Here is a 21,483-nt window from a genome sequence, read left to right as displayed (position 1 = left end):
TGTGAGTGCTGCATTATTCTGCTCTCTGTACTGTAGTGTATAAAAACATACGCTATTTTTAATTCTTGATCAATCTTTATGCAGAATTTCGTCAGAGAGTGTATAAAAAGATTGACTACTAATTAAAAGTTTCGTATCTTTTCACGCATTAAAAACAACAGAACAGTGAAACACCTCAGACATGGTAAACGTATCGAATAAATGGCATATCACAAAGAAAATGCAACCCCCCCCCCCCCCAGACAGCTCATAAAAAAACACGGCGCATTTCCCCACCGTAAAAAAAAAAAAAAAAAAAAAATGCACCTCAGCCAGTGATCTCTATACTAATATGGACATCACCGACCTCAGCGCATTCGTGCCACGTCTACTACGGGGGAAAATACGTTGTGTGGCCAGTCCCATTCAACAAAGAGTGGTCTATACTGTCAGCGTGAATTCCCGCACAAACACGCTTGAAAAGTTGAAAATCACGCTCTTGTGGCCAAAGGAATAAAAATGACCTTTAAATACTAACTTTGACTTCATTGACTTTATGCAATCGATGTCCAAGCTCGATTGTCGATATAGTGAAAGGTTTGGCTGGAGGGAAGGGATAAGAGATTTGGTTTTGTTAGTGATCTAAACCTGTAGTTCGTGATGTGTGGACATTTGTTGATAAGAAGTGTTTGCCAGTGGAATCAAATTATTAATGGAAAATAACACGTCTAATTGTTGTTTTATGGTTTTGTTAGTGATCTAAACCTGTAGTTCGTGATGTGTGGACATTTGTTGATAAGAAGTGTTTGCCAGTGGAATCAAATTATTAATGGAAAATAACACGTCTAATTGTTGTTTTATAGCCTAAGAGCTCCAGTTGTAGTTCAAAAGTTGACAACACGATATTAGTTGAGGTTGTCAGGTAGCCACACGTTAGTAAACGTTTATTTTGTTTGATTCGCTACTGTGTTTGAATCGCGCCTTGCAGGAAGCTTTACTCAGTTTCCGTTGTTGCTTTGGAACGGAAGAACCAATACCACTGGAAAGCACCAGAAAATAATCGCTGGGAAGAACCAATATCACCTGAAAGCCTCAGAAAATAATCGCTGAACGTATTGGGAATTACAGGTAGAATGTGTTATTAGTTTTACAGTAAATCACTCAGAATTGCTTGCCGAGTACTGTCGAGATTTATCAGTTGTCCACAGATATTTCCAATGCCTTGCGTGGGCGTGGAATATCTCATGGTGAAACAAGTGGGCTTTACAGCGTTAACTAGAATATACGCCATAGTGAAAGATTTGCACCCAGTAACAATTTTCTGGTATCATGTTGGTTAACTGTCACATATCTTTGTAAGCAGAGCATTACAGTTGTTATATTAATTCCTGACACACACTTGTTATTAAGCTGTGTTGGCAAAATGTCAATTGCATATCACGTGTCTTTACCACGTTAAGCAATTTGTCCTCATCCTCTCTTGTGATGACATTTAATGGGTTGATTTTTGATTGCCTCTTTGCTGACTGAGGTTCCTTTCAAAAGGACATGGCAGATTTCCTTCTGAATCCTTTCCTATTCGAGCTTATATTCTGTCAGTAACATGGTCATCGTTGATGGGCCATTAAACTATAATCTTTAATTTTTCCTTCTCTTGGCTGCTGACTGAGAGGACTTTCAAATGGCGTTTATGTGTCTGTAGGGATTTTTGTGCATAAAAAATGTGATTGTGATTCAGTTAAACAGATAGGGGGTCGACAGAAGCGTCCGATCCCACGCGTCGGCTTTGACCCGTGACGTAAGGGTGTTGTCGTGTGTGACGGCGCGGAGTTTGGTTTGAGTGTGGCTGTCTCCAGTTCTGTTTTATCTTATTTTGTTTACTTTCTGACCTGTTCGTTCTATCTCGTGAGATTTTTTTTAAATTTAAAAACGCTTATTACTTATTTTAATTATCTGTTTCCTCCAATTTCTGTTTTAGTTTATTATATTTATCTTTCTGATCTGTTCGTTCTATCCCGTGAGGACAAAAAACACTAATCACCTACTGAAGCATCTTCTATGGGTTGCAGGGGTTACGGCCTCTAGGGAGGTGGGTGGGTATTCATGCATGGCTGTCTTCACTTACACGTTGTAGCTACGCAAGACGTCTAAATTTGTTTATATTCGAGGATTATTTCAACCACACTAGAACATCTTGTTGACATCCAGCCAAATGTGTAACCTGTGGTAGAGATGCTCCTGAGGGTGATTGTCCGCCTTCTTCTCCCCACTGTATCAACTGCAATGGCAGCCCTGCTGCCTCCTCTCGGGATTGTCCCATGTATCTTGATGAGTGAGCTGTCAGAGAGATTTGGGTAAAGGAAAAAGTGCCTTACCCAGTCGCTCACAAGTTATTGGCTAGTCGCAAACCCTATGTTCCCCCCTCTGGTACCTATAGTTCTGTTCTTGTTACCCCTCGCTCCATGAAAGACGTGGTCATGCAGACATCCGACCCCCAATTCAGCTCTGAGGTTGTAAAATCGCCCAGTGTCAAGGTAGCATTTTATCCATGAATCAGACACTTTCTATAAAAAATCATGAAATCAGACTCTTGTGGTCTGTATTGAAATATTGCCATGTATGGAATGCATAAAATAATGCGCAATTAAAGAGGTACATGCGAACCTTTTTTGACGATTTTATAGTTTTTCTGTATATAAGGTAATAATTCAAATATTGGTCTGCCCAATCCACTCCTTTCATGTATTTGTTGTAGTCTAATACACTTTCATGTTTTTTTTTATTGTGTGATTGGTTTTTCTACATTTTCTTTGAGTGTCAGTCAAAGTGGCATTATGTGTTGTAGAGATCATTTCTATCGTTTTAGTTTTCAAAGCCTGTGCGAGTACTTCGCCTTTCTGTTGATGACAAGCTTCAAACACATTGACTTTTGCGCACTTTAATTTTTCTGGAAATCCTATATTTTGCCGTATCATTCCACAAACTCGAATTTTCTTTTCATGAGTAACTTCTCTGCAAGTTCTACACTGTTATAATAATCATCCATGTAGAGGTGATGCCACTTTCCATAAGAAGGTGTCAATAGTTCCATCACTGTTTTTGCTAAAGGCTGTCCAGTGCCGCTATATATCTTGAATGAGGAAATGTATCCCTTACTCGAATCACACAGCATCCGAATGAGTATACCATATTTCGTAATTTTCGACAGATTGTAAACTTTAAAATTTAACTGTACATGCCACAGTATCATTCTTTCATCAATTGAGATGTTTTGTCTTGGATTAAAGGTTTCTTTAACCTTTTTGGAAAAATAATCAATTACGATTTGCACTTTGAAAAGCAATTATAATATTTGTCTGAATCGGTTGCGGGACATTGTTTTGCAAAGCCAAACCATTTTCTAAGCCCAAACCATTTTTTAAGTTCGGGTCCCATATCGTCGACAAATTTGGCATTTTTTAAATCCAGTTTCTTCTGTTGCAATTTTGACTGTAGTACTTGTTGGTTTCGTTGCTAATATATTCAAATAGATCGTTTCTAATATACAATTCTACGATATCCTTGATGCTCTGTGTATCTTCGGGAAATATGTTTGGACCGGGAAATCCTTCAAATTTATTATTGGTCCTCGGTAAATCAAAGTCTGACCACTGTGTACTGTCGTCTTCTTCTGATTCATCCGAATCAGTTGGCAACCATAGTGTTCGCCGAATACTTCTTGGACGTATTTCACTATCTTCCGACAATTCTGCTTCACTTTCATTTTTTTGATATTATGTGTCTTCTTTCCACTCGGCCAAGTCCGAAATGTCACACAAGACGTCCGCGCATTCATTGTAAATAATCTTATCATCTCCTTTGTCTGCCGTGATGAAAGGACACATACTTGTTGACGTGTGTAACTTATTGTTACCTAAACAAAACTCCAACAGAATGCAAAAGATAAAGTGCTGTCACGGGCCACTGAGCGATAGTATGCACTGTGGTGTCGCCAGCCGTTGACCGCTGTTTCGTGCACGACACCACTGTGGTGTCGCCGGGGACAGCATAGTGTTAATCAACTTAGCCTCTTCTACCTTAACACTGGAGCACCCATTTTCCTTTCTGACTCCTCGCACACCTATTCTCAGTAGGACCTCTCCTTCTGTACTGCTCAGCTTGTTTCTGACACCTACTCAAGCGACCATTGCCAATGAGCTATCCGTTTGCTGTGTCCTGCTCCACCTGCATCCAGACCCAAATGGGAGTTCACTAAGGCTGACTGATGGCTTTACTCCTCCCTGGCGGCCTTCAAAGCACAAGATTTCACCAGTTGTGATGACCAGGTCTAATATCTCACAAACGTTATCCTTACTGCTGCGGAACATTCTATTCCTCACACTTCCTCTTTACAACGCCGTGTCCCAGTCCCTTGGTGGACTGATGCATGCTGTGATGCAGTTCGCGCACGGGGACATGCTCTCCACTTTTTTAACTGTCATCCTACAATGGCAAACTGCATTCATTATAAACAGATGCGTGCAAAGTGTCGCTGTTTACTTTGGGATAGCAAAAAAGCTTCTCAGATTTAGATGTTGCAGTACCTTTATCTTGCAGGCAAGCACTTTTTACTTAACACATACAATCACATCTGAGCAGAGGACACATTTCCCAGACTTTGACGTGAAGCTGCCGTCATACCCATACCTAAGCATGGTAAGGACACAAACCTTCCTTTTAGCTACTACCCCATCTCTCTCACCAGCTGTGTTTGCAAGGTGATGGAATGTACAATTCATGCCTGGCTGGTATGGTGGCTAGAGTCGCGCAATTTACTAACGAATGCGCAATGTGGATTTCAAGCACGGCATACTGCAGTTGACCATCTCATTACTTGGTCCACCCATGTCATGAATGGTTTTCTGCGGAAATCCCAGACTGTGGCCGTGTTTTTCGATTTGGAGAAGGGCTGTGACACCTGCTGGAGAAGTGGTATCCTCCTTAGTCTTTACACGCGGGGCTTCCGTGGCTGCCTCCACTGTTTCCTTCAGGAATTTTTAAAAGACCATGTTTTCAAGGTGTGTGTGGCTTCTGCCTTGTTGGACAGTTTTATCCAGGAAAACGGTGTGCCTCAGGGTTCCATCCTGAGCGTCGTCCTCTTTGCTATTGCCATTAAGCCTATAATGGCCTGTCTCCTGCCGGGCATCTCCGGCTCCCTTTTTGTTGATGATTTTGCCATCTATTGCAGTTCTCCATGGACCTGTCTCACTGAGTGTCATCGGATCGAACCCCCTCCTCCGTTTGTAGCGGTCCCTTGTCTGTTCGAAACTCGGCTATGGGTGCTTTGTTTGTGTGTCTGCACGCCCATCCCTCTTACACCATCTCAATACTATCCACCATCGTGGCATCTGTTTGGCCACTGGCGCGTTTTACACTAGCCCAGTTGAGAGTCTGCACGCTGAAGCTGCTGAACTACCACTGCCGTGACTCTCTCCTCAGCAGGTATGCATGCCGTTTGTCTACCATGCGTGGCCACCCAATCCTTCTTCGTTGATTCCCTTGATCGCCAGTATGGGGCGTGTCCCTCTTCTCAGTTACCTCTTGGAGTCCGCTTTCAGCACTTGCTATGGCGGCTTAACTCCACACTACCTGCAACTTTCCCAGTGGGTGTGAACCCTTCACCACTTTGGCTTCGTGAAGCGACCCATGTTAACCTTGTCCTTCATTCGCTTCCTGAGGACACTACTCCAGCCTCACTCTATTGCCTTCAGTTTCTCAATCTTCGCATGGAAATTCACAATAGTATCTTTGAGAACACTGATGGTACTCAACTGAGCATGGAGTCGGGTGTACCTTCATCATTGGCGACTGTGTCTTTCAATATCGGTTTCCAGCACATTGCTGGTATTTACAATCGAACTCTTCGCCCTGTATCAGGCCATGGAGTACATCCAGTGACAGACTTTTCAGCTGTCCCATCCCTTAGTGCAGTGGGTCCAGTCACTTGCTCACTCTTGGTAGAGCCACAGTGATGTTCATGTGGGTTCCTGGTCATGCTGGTCTGCCAGGAAATGAGGCCTAAGCCCACTTGTTCCTATACTCCTTCTGATGATTTCTGTGTTGCCGTCTCTCAAGAGATGGTATCCCTTTGGCATCGCCAATGGTCCTCCCTTCTTGGGAACAAGCTCCGGCTTATTAAGCCTCTCCCAGCAGCTTGGATGTTCTCCTCTCGGCCCTCCCGCCAGGAGGAGGTCATTTTAACTAGGCTATGTATTGGGCACTGCCTTTTTAGTCATCATCATTTGATAAGTGGTGGTACCCCACCACTTTTTACATATTGTGCCCAAGTTTTAACTGTCCACCACTTTTTAACCGTTTGCCGTCTGAGTTATCGGCCGTTTTAGCAAATGACGCTCGGGCTGTTGATCGCGTTCTACTTTTTATCTGCCAAAGCAATATGGCGAAGGCCATTTAATTTTTAGCTTTGGGCCTCCATTTCTGTATGGTGTCTTTTTTTAGCCCTTTCTCCATGTCCCTGTTTTTAGCTGTCTTCTCTAATGTCACTTGGGACTGACATACAGTTGTTTTTTAATTCCTTTCTGTCTTCATGTTCCAAAGTTTTCTCTTGGGCGTGTATGACCTCAGTTGTTTTTTGCGTCCTAAAGCAAAACAAAGCACACATTCTCTTTTTACACCTCTGGAACTAAGGCTGTGGTATACTGTTTTACATTTTAAGGAGACAGTGTGATTTTTAGCTATCTTATTTGATAGCAAACTGACTTGGCTGCCACATCTCAAGGAGCTGAAAACACGAGGCCTGAAAGTGCTGGATACTGTGAAGTGCTTGAGTGGGAAGAACTGGGGTGCATATAGATCCTGCTTGCAGCAGTTCTATAAGGGTTTCGTGTGATCACATCTTTATTATGGCTTGTCATGACCAACATATTAAAAGATACTGTACTCTGTACACAAGAGCGTCAGATTGGCCTATAGGATGAGCCCTATATCGAGATTTTGTGCAGAGACGGGGGAGCCACTATTGGCTGCTCAGTGGCAGTTCCTTGTGACTAAACAGGCACTCAAGCTCCAGTCGTTTCTGATTTCGCTGGCTTTCCCTGTAGCTATTAACATCTGCAAATCCTTAGAATGACCCTATTGCCACATCCACAAGGCCATAATTGATCGGTATACAGGGAAAGGAACTTTTATTGGATCAGGGAGTTTGTCTTGTTAACTCCAGACTATGTTTTTAAGAATAAATTTATTACTGTTTTAAATGAGTACCAGAACTCTAATGTGGTTTGCAAAGATGGGTCCAAAGAGGGAGACGCTGTCAGTTGTTCTGTCATTTTTCCTGCCTGTCTTTAGGTTCCATCTGCCTTGTCTGCATACTATCTTTTACATCAAACTTTATGCGATTTTTAAAGCTGTGGATCCGATGAAATGTGAATCTGGATCCAAATTCTTCATATGTTCTGACCTACTTAGTGTGCTGTAGACAGTCTAGTTCTTCCTGGCCGGTTAGAATTGAAGAAGTCTGTTTAACGTGACTTCGTATAGGACACAGCCCCATGACCCACGGCTTTTTTAGACATGAGGAACTGCCTGTTTTTGTGATGCATGTAGTGTGCTGATTATGGTTCGCCACATTTGAACCAACTGTAATTTATGTAATGACGAGAAGGTTCAAGCTGGTTTACTGACAGACCTGCCCTCAATTCTAGGTTGTGATGAACTGAATATTGCACATATTTTACAGTTTTGTCTTTTGTCTACACTTCTACCTAAGCTCCTAGGTTGACACTTTTAATATGTTAGACAACAATTGGCTCATCCAGTTACTATTTTTATGATCTGCCAGTCTTATTTTTCTGGACTTGCATCTTGGTGACTGTCCAAATCAGATATAATTGTTTGTAATGGTCTGCCTTGACTCATTTGCTGCATTGTACCATTCAGAGGAGTTGTGTATGTTCATGCAAATAGGGTACAAGGGAACGTATGTGTCTTATGTTGCATTTTAGGCTATCCTCATTTTGTGTGCTATAGCCCCATTCCTCTCACATACTGGTGCTGATGACCGCAATGTTGAGTGCACTTCAGATGCAGTAACAACAACAACACAATACTTCGAGAAAAATTTTATTCCTGAAGTTCTTGGTAATGAACTCTTTACATTGGATAATCTGCCTCCTCTTGAACATTTGAACATCTAGCACTTAGTAAACTGGAAGAAGATGAGAAGCTGTGGTTTTTAAAGAATGTCCAACACTACAACACAGCTTGCAAATGTGTAATGGGAAGGGCATGCTTATAAGTACACCACTGAAAAGTTTTGAGCTTTTTTTAGATACTGAAGAAAGAATAAAGAGCAGAAGCTGCACTGTCATGTTAAATGTTGCAAAAATGATGCTGTTTGATGTCCAGCAAGATTACTTATTTGAAAAAGATGACCCAGCTTTAGGAAATAAAGGTACTGAGAATTACCGGCAGCAATACATTTCAGAAAGAGACTCTTTTTATCCATAGAGTTATCCAAGTGTTTCAGAATTTCAAAGCCCACAGTAGGGGAAGATAAGGCAGCAATGACCAAAAATATTTTTAAACTGTGTTTTGACTATTTTGGGATAATACCCCCATTTTCTTTTTGCACTTACTAACTCACAGCTCATTAGGTGTGGATAACAAACACATGCAACTTATATTGCTTATAAGGAAGAATGTGGGAAAAAAACCCTTGAATTATAAGAAAAGCAAAAATAGGAACAAAAGCAAAGGCATCTTGAAGAGATTAAAAAGATGAATAATATGAAAAAAACAATAAACTGTGAGAACACCAACAGTATAAGTAGGTGCAAGAAGGACTTCTCTCAAGCTTCAGCTAAATTGATCAAAGCACTTGAAAAAATAATTTAAAGACAGCAGAATCAGCTGAGGTGCACAAATCATCAAGGCAGAGGAAAGAGTGAAAGAAAGGGAGGTGGAAACCATTCAGAAAACTCGTAAGGAAAAAAATGTAGTATGAGAACATCATTTTATTTTAAGATTTCCAGGAAACAGTAATCCAGAAATGTTTTGTTGATCTTTTTCGAGTTTTGTAGGTGGTGGTGGTGGTGGTGGTGGTGGTGGTGGTGGTGGGTTTGTGGGGCACTCAACTGCGCGGTCATCAGCGCCCGTACGCATTCCCAATCTGAACACAGTCCAATCTCGCCATTTTTTCATGAATGATAATGAAATGATTAGGATGACACAAACGCCCAGTCCCCAGGCAGAGAATTGAAGTGTAGAATATCATTAGTTGTAAAAATGTGATGCAAATTTTGTTTGTGAATTACCAATATCGAATTTTCAATGTCAAATTACCAACAGACCTGCATGTATTAACCAGTCTTTTTGGTTTGGGAATTATCAAGAATAAAAACAATTCATTTATGCCAAATCTGCTTCTTGAAATGATGACACTTTTTGACCACCTTTCTAAAATATTTTGTCACCTTTTTCAAGTACCACCAAAGCTCCTCACCCTGCAAAGTGTGCAACTAGGCTGTGCTCACAAATGATACACATTCATCCACTACTTATGCAAAGCTTGAACACAATTGTAATAAGTAATATAACAAGCCAAATAATTCATACCAAGCTAGTGTGGATTGAGAATTTCTGTGGTTTCCCAAAATTTCTGTAGGAAGATTAATAGGTGAGGAGGACACAGCTGTTACTGTTCCCCTGCCATCCCAAACTTGTGATTTCATTCCATCTGTAAAGAATTTGTTGTTCATGGAATATTAAACCCTAATCTGTCATTCAAATCAGTTCATTGGGTTCTGAGTCAATGTTTATGTTTTGTTTTCTTCTTTTTGTAGGTGGTTGAAATGTTAACTGCTAAAGAAATAGAATTTGCAAAACAGCTGTTGGCATACTTGGACACAAATGACCTAATATCTTTGACAAAAACAACAACAAATGATGTCATTGTACCGACTTCAAGAAGTGGTAAGTCGTCTTTAATGTTTCCACATAAAAAAACATAGTGATGGTGTCAATAACAAGTGATATATTTGTATTTTTACTCTGAAAAATACTAATTAAAATGTACAAGTAGAATGAAAACTGTAATAGACCATAGAAAAACTAAAAAACTTGTTTAAACATGTATATTTATGGCCAATCTGGGTGCACTTTTCTCATTAATAAAAAAGTAAAAAAGGTACTATTTACCCATTTTTCCATTAACTTTCACTGTTTCCCATTCCAATTTTGCATATATGTTTTTTGTATTTGTTTTTCTTTTTTATTCACTTATTTTTAGTTGCGACTTCCATGTTTTTATTGCTCTATTCCTGATTACCTGTCTTTGTATTTGCTGATCATACCATCACATGTTGAGTGTAAAGTTCCAGCAGAAAATGAAAATAGTTCCAACCACCCTCTTCCAACATTTTGAATGCCAAGTAAACTTCCTACATGCTAGAAGCACATTACATTTTATTAGCATGAGCTATCTCTAACATGTCCATAAAATATCATCTACAACACACTGCCTCTTCAGGTTTGCCAAGACCTACCTCTCTGCCTTGTCAGTGAGGTTCTCCCATAGTAGCTGAGGTTGATATCCACACAGATACAGAGAGAGACATCTGTTTGCCGACTATAGAATGGAATGTGTGAAACCTGAGTTTCTCCTGGTGAATATGATGTTCAAATAACTTACGGAACTGCAGCCGGGTGGCAATGTTGACAGCTGCTGATATTTCAACAGGAGCACACCCTGCCATTTTAAAGGCAAAACTGCAGCAAGTTAAGCACTGTACAAGTGAATTTAAAACATCAGTTTTCACAGAAGAAACTCCATAAACACACACACACACACACACACACACACGTGCACAATAGTGCCATCACAAACTAAAGATGACTGATGTCAGAAGTTATCGATGGTGAAATTTATAATCACCAGGTGAGGTAGCATAAGGTCTGTTCCTCTGTCTCTGTTTTTTTGACAGCTGAGAGAGCAAAATTCAAACAAAAACCACTGCCTCTATTTATAAGGTTACTTGCTAATTTAATTTCAGCAGCTTCCTTAATAATACTATCCCCATAGCTGGAAACACATGCCAGAATCTCAGTGTTATTGTATACCATAGGATGACCAGTGCTAGACAATGCTGTGCAATGGCAGATTTGCCCAGGTGTTGTAAGCTTGTGTGCTGGTTATGCTCCATATGTCGGTCCTCCAGTCTTGATAGTTCGACCAGTATATGACATGCCACAACTGCAAGGAATATGAGGAATATGGTAGACACCTGCCTTACGCAAACAAAGATCTTCCTTTACGGAACCTAAAAGGACCCTGATCTTGATCTGCTCGAGAAACACACTTTACATCATATTTCCACAAAATACAAACAATCCTGTTCAAAATGCTCTTTGCATAAGGCTAAAATGCTGTAGATTTTGGTACCACCTTGGTATTATCATCACTGATGCGCAGTTGGTCCTAGTGCAATGCACATCTAATCTGTATTTCACTACAACCACTCTGATGAAAGGTAGCTTTGAGCTGAAGTAACTCAGCTGACACTCTGTCGGAGATGACATGGGCCCTGTGAACCAAGATGTGAAGTACCCCTTCACATTGATCCGGATGGTGACAATTGTCAGCCTGCAGATACAAATCAGTGTGAGTAGGCTTCATACAAACAGCATGATTCAGCGTACCATCCACCTTCCTCCTGACCAACACGTCACCTCCATTGTGAAATGAATATTTGTATCGTTTGAATCTGGCTTCCTTAAGTCATTCAAATTGTCACTGCCATGAGGTCAAACAACAAAAGTATCATCTACATACCTGAGCAAACATGCAGGTTGTGAAGTTGCCAACTCCAAAACATGTTCCTCGAAATCCTTCCATTTATGAATGGGGCAATAACATGCGACAACAGGCTCCCCATCACAGCTCCATTTGTCTGCTCGTTGTACTGGTCATTGAATAAAAAGTAAGTGGAAGTAAACACATGTTGAAATAGGTTCGTTAATTCAGCATCAAACCTCAAGTAACCATAACAAACTCGAGTGAAGAGAGAGACTGCGTCAAAACTTACCAGAATAGTCATTCACATGCATTCCCTGTGACATAAGAAATCAGCCTAGTCCTTAATGTGGTGCTCACATCGACCTACTGTAGGGATCAACAGATTAGCAATGTGTTTTGACACACGATACTCCCATACAACCTAGGGGGAACAGCACAATGGTCCCCTGCAATAAGGTACTTTTCTTCTGGAGGCTGTTAGTCTTTCTCTCAACACTTGTCTTTCTCTCAACACTTATTGTGTGTCAGCACCAATCCTGCGATACATTGAATCAGTGTGTAAGCAAACAACAGTAGCATTGACCATGCCTGCAGGTAAAATAACAATATCTGGATCAACTCTTGGTGAACATAAAGCAAAACTTTCAGTCACTGTAATAAAATCTTGATAATAAAATCTGCCACTGGCAAATACTTTGGAATCATGGCAAAATTTAAACCTTCCCCTAGAACGAGTAAAGCTGTATCATCAAAAGCTTTCTTGGTGAGATTCTTCTCAGAACTTAAAAAATTCGTATTAGACTCCAAACCACGGAAACATTCAAATTTCGCCAAATGCCGGGCAGTTACTGTTACTACTACTATTAGTAGTAGTAATACTAGGCCCTACAGCCCTTGGAGGGCCTTGGCCTACATCACAATATCCTGCCATTCTATCTGGTTCATCGCTTTCTGTCTCCATCCTCTGCCCTTCTTCAATTCCGTCCACCCATTTCTTTCTGGGATGTCCCTTCTGCCGTCTGCTTCCGGCCTTGCCATCAAAAAATCTTCTTACATGTTCTGGCTTCCTCCTTTCTGACGACGTGCCCTGCCCATCGCAGTCTTCTTATTTTAATGGTAGTGACAATGTCAGGTTCTTCAATATGTTGTTCTAATTCTGCATTCGTACGGATGCGCCAGCCTTCTTGATCATGTATTGGGCCGTATATTTTACGCATAACCTTTCTCTCCCAAATGCTAAGGATCCTTTCCTCATTTGCAGTCATGGTCCATGTCTCGGCACCATACATAACAACTGGTCTTATAATTGTTATGTAAATGAGGATTTTAGATTTTCGTGATAGAAGTGAGCTCCTAAGTATGGGTAGTGTGACAAAGTAGCATCTGTTGCCTGCTGCTATTCTACCTTTCACCTCGCTGCAGATGTCATTGTCTCTGTGATAGTTAGTCCAAGGTTCTTGAAGTCTCTCACTCTTTCAAACTCCTTGTCAGCTATCCTGAGATTTGGTAGGTTTTGCTGGTTGGTCATTGCCATATATTTGGTCTTTTTGACATTGACTACCGGGCCAAGTTCCCTTGCAGGTTTCTCCAGTTGTTGATAGGCTTCAGCCAACACAGTGATGTTTTGTGCGAGTAATGCCACATCATCTGTGTAGACCAGGTACTGCAGTGACTGATTAAAAATGGTTCCTCCCCTATTTATCTCTATCTGACTTAAGACATTTTCTAGGCAGAGGTTGAATAGCAGTGAGGAGATATTGTCACCCTGTCTCAGTCCCTTGTTCACTTCCACTTCTCTGGAGATTTCGCCCTGTATTTTTATCTTACAGTTGGTTTCACTGAAAGTCATCATAGTAAGTTTAACGAGTTTCTTACGTATTCCTGCCTCTTTCATCACATTCCACAATGTCAGATAGCATTGAGACGCTATCATAGGCTTGTTTAAAATTTATATAAAGCTGCATAACATTTTCAAGTAGTATGCGCAGTGTGGATATTTGGTCAGTTGTTGACCTATTTCTTCTAAAGCCACTCTTGTAGTCTCCAGTTCTCTCTTCCACGTAGGGAGTAAGCCTCCTAGTTAGGATCTTGGAGAACACTTTATATGTAGTATTCAGCAGGGACATTCCTCAGTAATTCTGGCAGTTTAATTTTTCTCCTTTTTTATGTATGGGACACACAATAACAGTTTTCTGCTCCATTGGCATGCTCTTCTCCTGCCAGATGTTCAGTATTACTTTATGTATTGCTTTCCACTATGCTTCCTCACCATATTTTGAGCAGTTCAGCTTGGATATGGTCTTCTCCAGGTGCTCTATTATTTTTTAAGGTCTTGATGGCTTGATCACTTCCCCCCAGTGTGGGTTCTGGTGTTAAGACCTCTGGTCCATAATACGAGGTGCATTCAAGTTCTAAGGCCTCCGATTTTTTTTTTTTTCTCCGTACTGGAAAGAGATGGAAACATGCGCATTGTTTTAAAATGAGGCCGCGTTCATTGTCAATACGTCCCAGAGATGGCAGCACCGTACAGCAGATGGAATTTTACCGCCAGCGGCGAGAATGAGAACTGTTTTAAATACTTAAAATGGCGACGTTTTCCTTACTTGAACGGCGTGCAATCATTCGTTTTCTGAATTTGCGTGGTTTGAAACCAATTGAAATTCATAGACAGTTGAAGGAGACATGTAGTGATGGAGTTATGGATGTGTCGAAAGTGCGTTCGTGGGTGCGACAGTTGAATGAAGGCAGAACATCATGTGACAACAAACCGAAACAACCTTGGCCTCACACAAGCCGGTCTGACGACATGATCGAGAAAGTGGAAAGAATTGTTTCGGGGAATCACCGAATGACTGTTGAACAGATCGCCTCCAGAGTTGGCATTTCTGTGGGTTCTGTGCACACAATCCTGCATGACAACCTGAAAATGCGAAGTGTCATCCAGGTGGGTGCCATGAATGCTGACGGACGACCACATGGCTGCCCGTGTGACATGTTGCCAAGCAATGTTGACGCGCAACGAAAGCATGAATGGGACTTTCTTTTCATCAGTTGTGACAATGGATGAGACGTGGATGCCATTTTTCAATCCAGAAACAAAGCACCAGTCAGCTCAATCGAAGCACACAGATTCACCGCCACCAAAAAAATTTCGGGTAACCGCCAGTGCTGAAAAAATGTTTGTGTCCATGTTCTGGGACAGCGAGGGCGTAATCCTTACCCATTGCGTTCCAAAGGGCACTACGGTAACAGGTGCATCCTACAAAAATGTTTTGAAGAACAAATTCCTTCCTGCACTGCAACAAAAACGTCCGGGAAGGGCTGCACGTGTGCTGTTTCACCAAGACAACGCACCCGCACATCGAGCTAACGTTATGCAACAGTTTCTTCGTGATAACAACTTTGAAGTGATTCCTCATGCTCCCTACTCACCTGACCTGGCTCCTAGTGACTTTTGGCTTTTTCCAACAATGAAAGACACTCTCCGTGGCCGCACATTCACCAGCCGTGCTGCTATTGCCTCGGCGATTTTCCAGTGGTCAAAACAGACTCCTAAAGAAGCCTTCGCCGCTGCCATGGAATCATGGCGTCAGTGTTGTGAAAAATGTGTACGTCTGCAGGGTGATTACGTCGAGAAGTAATGCCAGTTTCATCGATTTCGGGTGAGTAGTTAATTAGAAAAAAAATCGGAGGCCTTAGAACTTGAATGCACCTCGTAAGTTATTTCCACCAGTTCTTCTTGTTCTAATCCTTCTACTTGTGGAACCAGTAACTCTTGGAAGTATTCTGCACATCTGTTGAGTATTTTATTACTCTCCCCTATCAAATCCTCTTTTTTATTTCTACGTATATTTGTTCTACCTTGAAACCCAGCCTTTCCTTCTTTAATCTTTTGGTACATTTCACGTACTTGCTTCTCTTCTCCTAGCTGTTCAATTTCTTCCATGTTTTTCTTTTCTAGTGCTCTTTTCTTCTTTCTGTAAACCCTCTTAGCTACACAGCATTACTCATTATATTCATTCAGATTTGCTCTAGTTCTTCTATGAAATAATTTCATTTGCGTTATGTTACACTCCTCAGTTCTTCTCATGCATTCATTATCAAGCCAATCTGCCTTCCTTTGAGCCTGTTACATGTCCGAAAACCTCCCCAGCTGCCTTGAGGATTGCAGTCTTACATTGTTCCCACATTATTTCTATATGTTTGTTTGATGACTGGCAGTTACAGAATGATATTCCCGGTCAGGTTGCAACTGTGAAGCACTGTCCAGCGGATCCCAAGAAAAATCCGAAGTTTTTGGAGCATTCATTAAATGAAGCCAAAACAGTTACTTAGAAATAATATTTGTTGGCAGATGTAATGGATCCTTTTACGAACAAGCACATTGCTTGATGCAATTGGTGGCAGGAGAATATATGCACTACTTTGGCAAACATCGGAACACTATTTTCATCACAACCCCTGAACAAAAATGACAATGCACATTGCAATCTTACTCTACTGCTGCAAAGTTCACTCAACCTCTGCGAGCAGTGATACATTTCGTATCTGAAGAGGTAACAGTGTGGGACCTTAGTTTCTCCTCGTGTACACAAAGTTCAGTAACTTATGGGAATGCAGCTGGGTGATGTCATTGACAATGTCACCCAGCTACATTCCTGTAAGTTATTTGAACATAGAAAGGAATAACCACACAGTTAAGTAAAACTCATGTGTGGGACTGAAATATCTGTGATTGATTTAAATGTCTTTTTTGGAAATTAATAAATAAAAATTTAGTTGTAGATTAACTCATGGGGGCACCAGTGTAGACCTTGTACTAAGTAGCAGATCCAAAATTTTTCGGCCAATGAATGTAAAGGATGAAACCAGTGACTATAATGCTGTTACAGACTTAATTAATTCAGATGTTAAGAAAAATGTTAATAGACATGTATGTGCCTAGTAGGGTTGTTGAAATACGAGAAAGACCTGCTGTGGATCAGTAGCCATTTTCAAAAGTTGCTAAGAAAGTACAGTTTGTGTTACAATAGATTTAAGCTAAGTCAAAGCCCTGTTGGCTAACAGGGAACTATTATTTTCAGATAGTGAATTGTGTAATATTCCAAGACATACACTGAGGATGCCATGTTAAAAAGATAAGAAACTCTTGTGATTGTATAAATGAAATAAAAAATTCGTATTTAGCCTGCAGTAAAGACATTTTCTGGTAAACTAGTGTAGTTTTATACTCGCAGACATGGAGGAGGAGGAGGAGGAGGAGGAGTGGTAGTAGTAGTAGTAAATGACGGTATTCTGTTTTTGTGAAACTACTACAGTTTACTGCCGATTATTCGGGCAATGCAGGGGCAGAACATCACACAACATGCCTCCCTCCTAGCCTCCTCTGCAACATCAGGTGGTGGTTTAAAAACAGACCAGTGAACTGTTTAAGCACATTCAGTTCTGCAGAGCAAGCAGATAGACTGTTAATAAAAATGCAGGTTTCATAAGGAATGTTGATAACTAAAGCAGTGTGTTAAGAGGTTATCAGGTGCCAGTAGCAAGAATGTGCTGGTGCAACTGCAGTATCACATCACATGTAAATCTTCATATTTTCTCCATAAGTATGTATTGTTTCAAAAAATTTGCCCAGATTCACAAGACAGTTTCTTCTACTTCAATGAAGATAGAAATATGGGGTGAATTTTAACTTAAATATGCTGGTAGGATGACAAATTTGTTATTTTCAAAAGAACCACCTGATTTTACAAGGATGTCTTTTACAAGCAAGCACATACAATCTTGGGGTACTTTTTACATGTGCATTTAAGGTCAAAGTTTCATTTACTTGTCATAAATGTTGCATGTGTCCTGTATTGGATACATGACAAACATCCAGGTGACAACCACTCATCCCCTACTGATTCAAGCATGTCTGAAGTTACTGCGTTCACTGCTGTTGCTGTGCAGTGTCACAGTTCACCCAGAATTGTAGGAAGGGAGGCAAATACACAGTCTTTGACAAATGCTAATAATAATAATAATAATAATAATAATAATAATAATAATAATAAAAGAAACTAATGAGCTCAAGCAATCTGGAGGCCATTAGTGCAATGCAAGATCCATACACCCCTTACACTGTAGGAGGTGCACTGACATACTCTTGACAAAAATCCCCTTGCACAGTTGTAATTGAATTGCGTCTGCTGAAAAGGGGAATGCAAAACTCTTTATTTGTAGGTATGTTATTGCCATCTTGACTTGGTGAACATTGGGTCATGAACAAGCAAGCTAGTTGTGCCAGCGAGACATCTTACTGGTAGCCTCATGAATCTGCAACTCAGAGCTGGTGCCAAGGTAAACTTTAAGTTTCGACAAGTAACTTCAAACTTGCTGGAAGTTTATATCCTGAGTCTTATGAAATCAAATGAATCTTTTTTCAGCACACTGTATTTTTTTCTTATTCGATTTGATTACTAAATTCAACGCGTTCTTTCTAACATGCAGGCAAAAAATGATCCATCTAAAACCAGTCCAAGAAACTTACTGAGACAGGCAGTGCATACGCCATACCAGACATCAGTTTTTCCAACTCATCTGTTAGGTAATCACAAAAAATCGTTTGGTTACTAAAAGGTTGTAACTCTTCTGGGTACGATGGTATCTCAGGTACTGTACTAAAATGCTGTGTTTATTTGGAAGTGCCACCTATGAGTTATCTTCATAACCAACTGATAAATCAAGCAGGATCAATATATAAAAGTCAAAACAAGCAAGTGACACCAAATTGTAGACTGATCTCCCTTCTTACCATGTTTTCTCAAATTTTCGAGTACGTAGCTTGCAACAGAATCCTGGTCCATGTTTCTGAGATAAATCTCTTAACAGCAGCTCAGTTTTGCTTCCATAAATGCAGTAGGCAATATATATCATCCCAGACTCAAATATAGTAGAATTAAACAGTAAAGCTATCCTGTTGGCATTTTCTGCGATGATGCCAAGGCATTTGATTTGTGATGGAGTCATATCCTAAGAATAGAAAACAAGGGTCACATTAGCAGATTTTTCAATAGGAATAAGATTATATTCATGTGGGGAAACATTACTCTACAAGGTTTGGTACTTGACTCTCTCTTGCTCCTCTTCTACAAATAAGATCTACCTGGGACATTGCGGGACTTCTCAGAAACTGTTTGCTGATGACACAAGGATGTTGACAAAAGACCCTAACACAAATAGAGGAATAATGGAACAGGCTTACAGCTGGTTCACAGCTGACAGGGTTAATAAACTGAGTTAGCACCAGCCTGTGGCTAAACTAACCATAAAGCTCAGCTCTGCCTGCTTTGCACTCTCAAATCTCTTTCACTGTGGTGATCTGCTGTCAGGATTGGTAGCACACTTTACTTAGCTTAACTCAGTTCTGTCCTGCGGCATATCTTCTGGGGCATAGCAGCTGAAGTAAAAAAGGTATTTATTCTACTTATGTATGCAATAAGAATATTGAACAATGCAAACTCCACAGTAGAATGACGAGAATATTTTGGAGAAGATAGATCATTACTCAGTGTGTAGAAGAGATGCTGCATCACAGACAGGCACAACGAAAAGACTGCTATACTTCAGCTTTTGGCCAAAAGGCCTTCTGAAGTAGCGTGAAGTAGTGCGTACGCCCCCCCCCCCCCCACACACACACACGAGACCACTGTCTCTGCCCACCGTAGCCAGACTGCAGACAGCAACAGTGTGTGATGGGAAAAGCAATCTGACAGGGGTGGTAGGTTGAGGAGGAGGAGGAGGGATAGCATGGTAGGGGTAGTGCTACTTGTGGGAACATGTAGGGACATGGTGGGGAGAGGGTAAGGACGCTAGATGCAGCTGGGAGGTTTGTGGAGGGGAGTGGGAGTGGGGAGGGGGGTGGAGGAGTAGAATAGTGGGTGCATTGGTGGAATAGAAGGCTGTGTAGTACTGGAATGGGAGCAAGAAAGGGATTATGTAGGTCAAAGGCAAGGACTAGCAAAGGTTGAGGCAAGGGAGGTTACAGGAAAGTGGGATATATTCCAAGCAGATTTCCCACCTGCACAATTTAATAAAGCTGGTGTTGGTCGGAAGGAACTAGATGACACAGGCTGTGAAGCAGTCATTGGAAGGAAGCATGTCATGTTGGGCAGCATGTTCAGTAACAGGGTGTTAGAGCTCTCTCATGACCACAGTTTGTCATGCTGACAGATAGTGTTGTCATGCCCATGTAGAAAGCAGCACAGTGGTTGCAGCTTTGTTTGTAGATTGTATCTACTTCTATACTGTGCAAACAACTGCAGAGTGCATGGGAGAGGGTATGTTGAGGGTATGTCTCTTTGTATCAGTTATCAGGTTTCTTCCCATTCCATTCACGTGTGGGGCACCTGAAGAATGAATGTTGAAATGCATCTGTGTGTGCTGCAATTAATCTAATCTTATCCTCACAACCCCTATGTGGGCAATAAGTAGTGTGTTATAGTATATTCCTACAATCATCATTTAAAGCCAGTTTTTACAACTTTGTAAGTAGGCCTTTCTGGGGATAGTTTATGTCTGTCTTAGAGTCTCCCGGTTCATTTCTTTGACGCTCTCCCACGAGTCAAACAAATGTGTGACAATTCTTGCTGCTTTTATCTTTATACTTTCAGTATTCCCTCTCAGTCCTATTTGGAACAGGTCCCACACACTTGAGCAGTTTTCCAGAAAGTGTCGCATGAGTGCTTTTTAAGCTATCCGATTTGTAGACTGACTGCATTTTTCCAGTATTCTACCAATAAACCAAAGTCTGCCACCTGCTTTACCCATGATTGAACCTCTGTAATCATTCCTTTTCATATCCCTGCAAAGTGTTACATCAAGATATTTGTAGGAGTTGACTGATTCCAGCTGTGACTCATTTATATTATAGTCAGAGGACACTAATATTTTTCATTTTGTGAAGTGCACAGTTTACATTTATGAACATAAAGCAAGGTGCCAATCTTTGCACCACTTCAAAATCTTGTCAAGGTCTGACTGAATATTTATATCTTCTTCCAGGCAGTACTTCATTTCGAAGTTACTTCTATATCTGCCAACGACTCTACATCCAAGATAACATGCTGCTGCATCCTGCCTACCAAAAATTCCTCAATCTAGTCACAAATTTTGCTTGGTACCCCATATGCTCATACTTTTGACAGGATGCGTATAAGTGGTACCAAGTCAAACGCTTTTCAGGAATCAAGAAATATTGCAGCTAGCTGACTGCTGTGATCCAAAGCTTTCAGTATGTCATGTGAGAAAAGCATGACTTGTTTCAAATGATTGATGTTTTCAAGATCCACACTGGTTGGCATGGAGGTGGTCATTCTGGTAGAGATACTTCATTATGTTTGAGCTCAAAATATGTTCCAAGATTCTACAAGAAATAGACATTGAGGATATGGGACAGAACTTTTGTGGCTTGCCTGTACTACCTGAGTGTGACCTGTTCTTTCTTCCAACTACTGAGCATGGTCTTTTGTTCGAGGGAACTGCAATGGATTTTAGTTAACAGAGGGGCTAACTCAGCCACAAATTCAGTATAGAAGCTGATAGGGATTCCATTGGGACCCTGGAGACTAGTTCAATTTTAACGATTTTAGCTGACTGAAGATCGTTTCAGTGGTGCGAGGGTTAAATTGAGACAATTTTCCTAAGTTTTCCTTTGTAAAACCACATTT

At 40.9% G+C, this 21,483-nt stretch overlaps 1 protein-coding gene across 1 annotated transcript in view; it reads left to right on the top strand.

Annotated features, from left to right (window-relative positions):
- Positions 1 to 970: 970 nt before the first annotated feature.
- Positions 971 to 21,483, top strand: part of LOC126190110 (uncharacterized) — a 54,567-nt gene continuing 34,054 nt past the window's right edge. The window contains exons 1-2 of the mRNA XM_049930995.1: positions 971 to 1,107; positions 9,822 to 9,951. Of these exons, the coding sequence (XP_049786952.1) occupies positions 9,831 to 9,951 (121 nt within the window). The 5' untranslated portion in view covers positions 971 to 1,107; positions 9,822 to 9,830. The remainder of the gene's footprint in view (positions 1,108 to 9,821; positions 9,952 to 21,483) is intronic.

The sequence above is a fragment of the Schistocerca cancellata genome, chromosome 1, assembly GCF_023864275.1.
Source record: "Schistocerca cancellata isolate TAMUIC-IGC-003103 chromosome 1, iqSchCanc2.1, whole genome shotgun sequence".
Lineage (NCBI taxonomy): Eukaryota > Metazoa > Arthropoda > Insecta > Orthoptera > Acrididae > Schistocerca > Schistocerca cancellata.
This window is presented reverse-complemented; position numbering and strand designations above follow the sequence as displayed.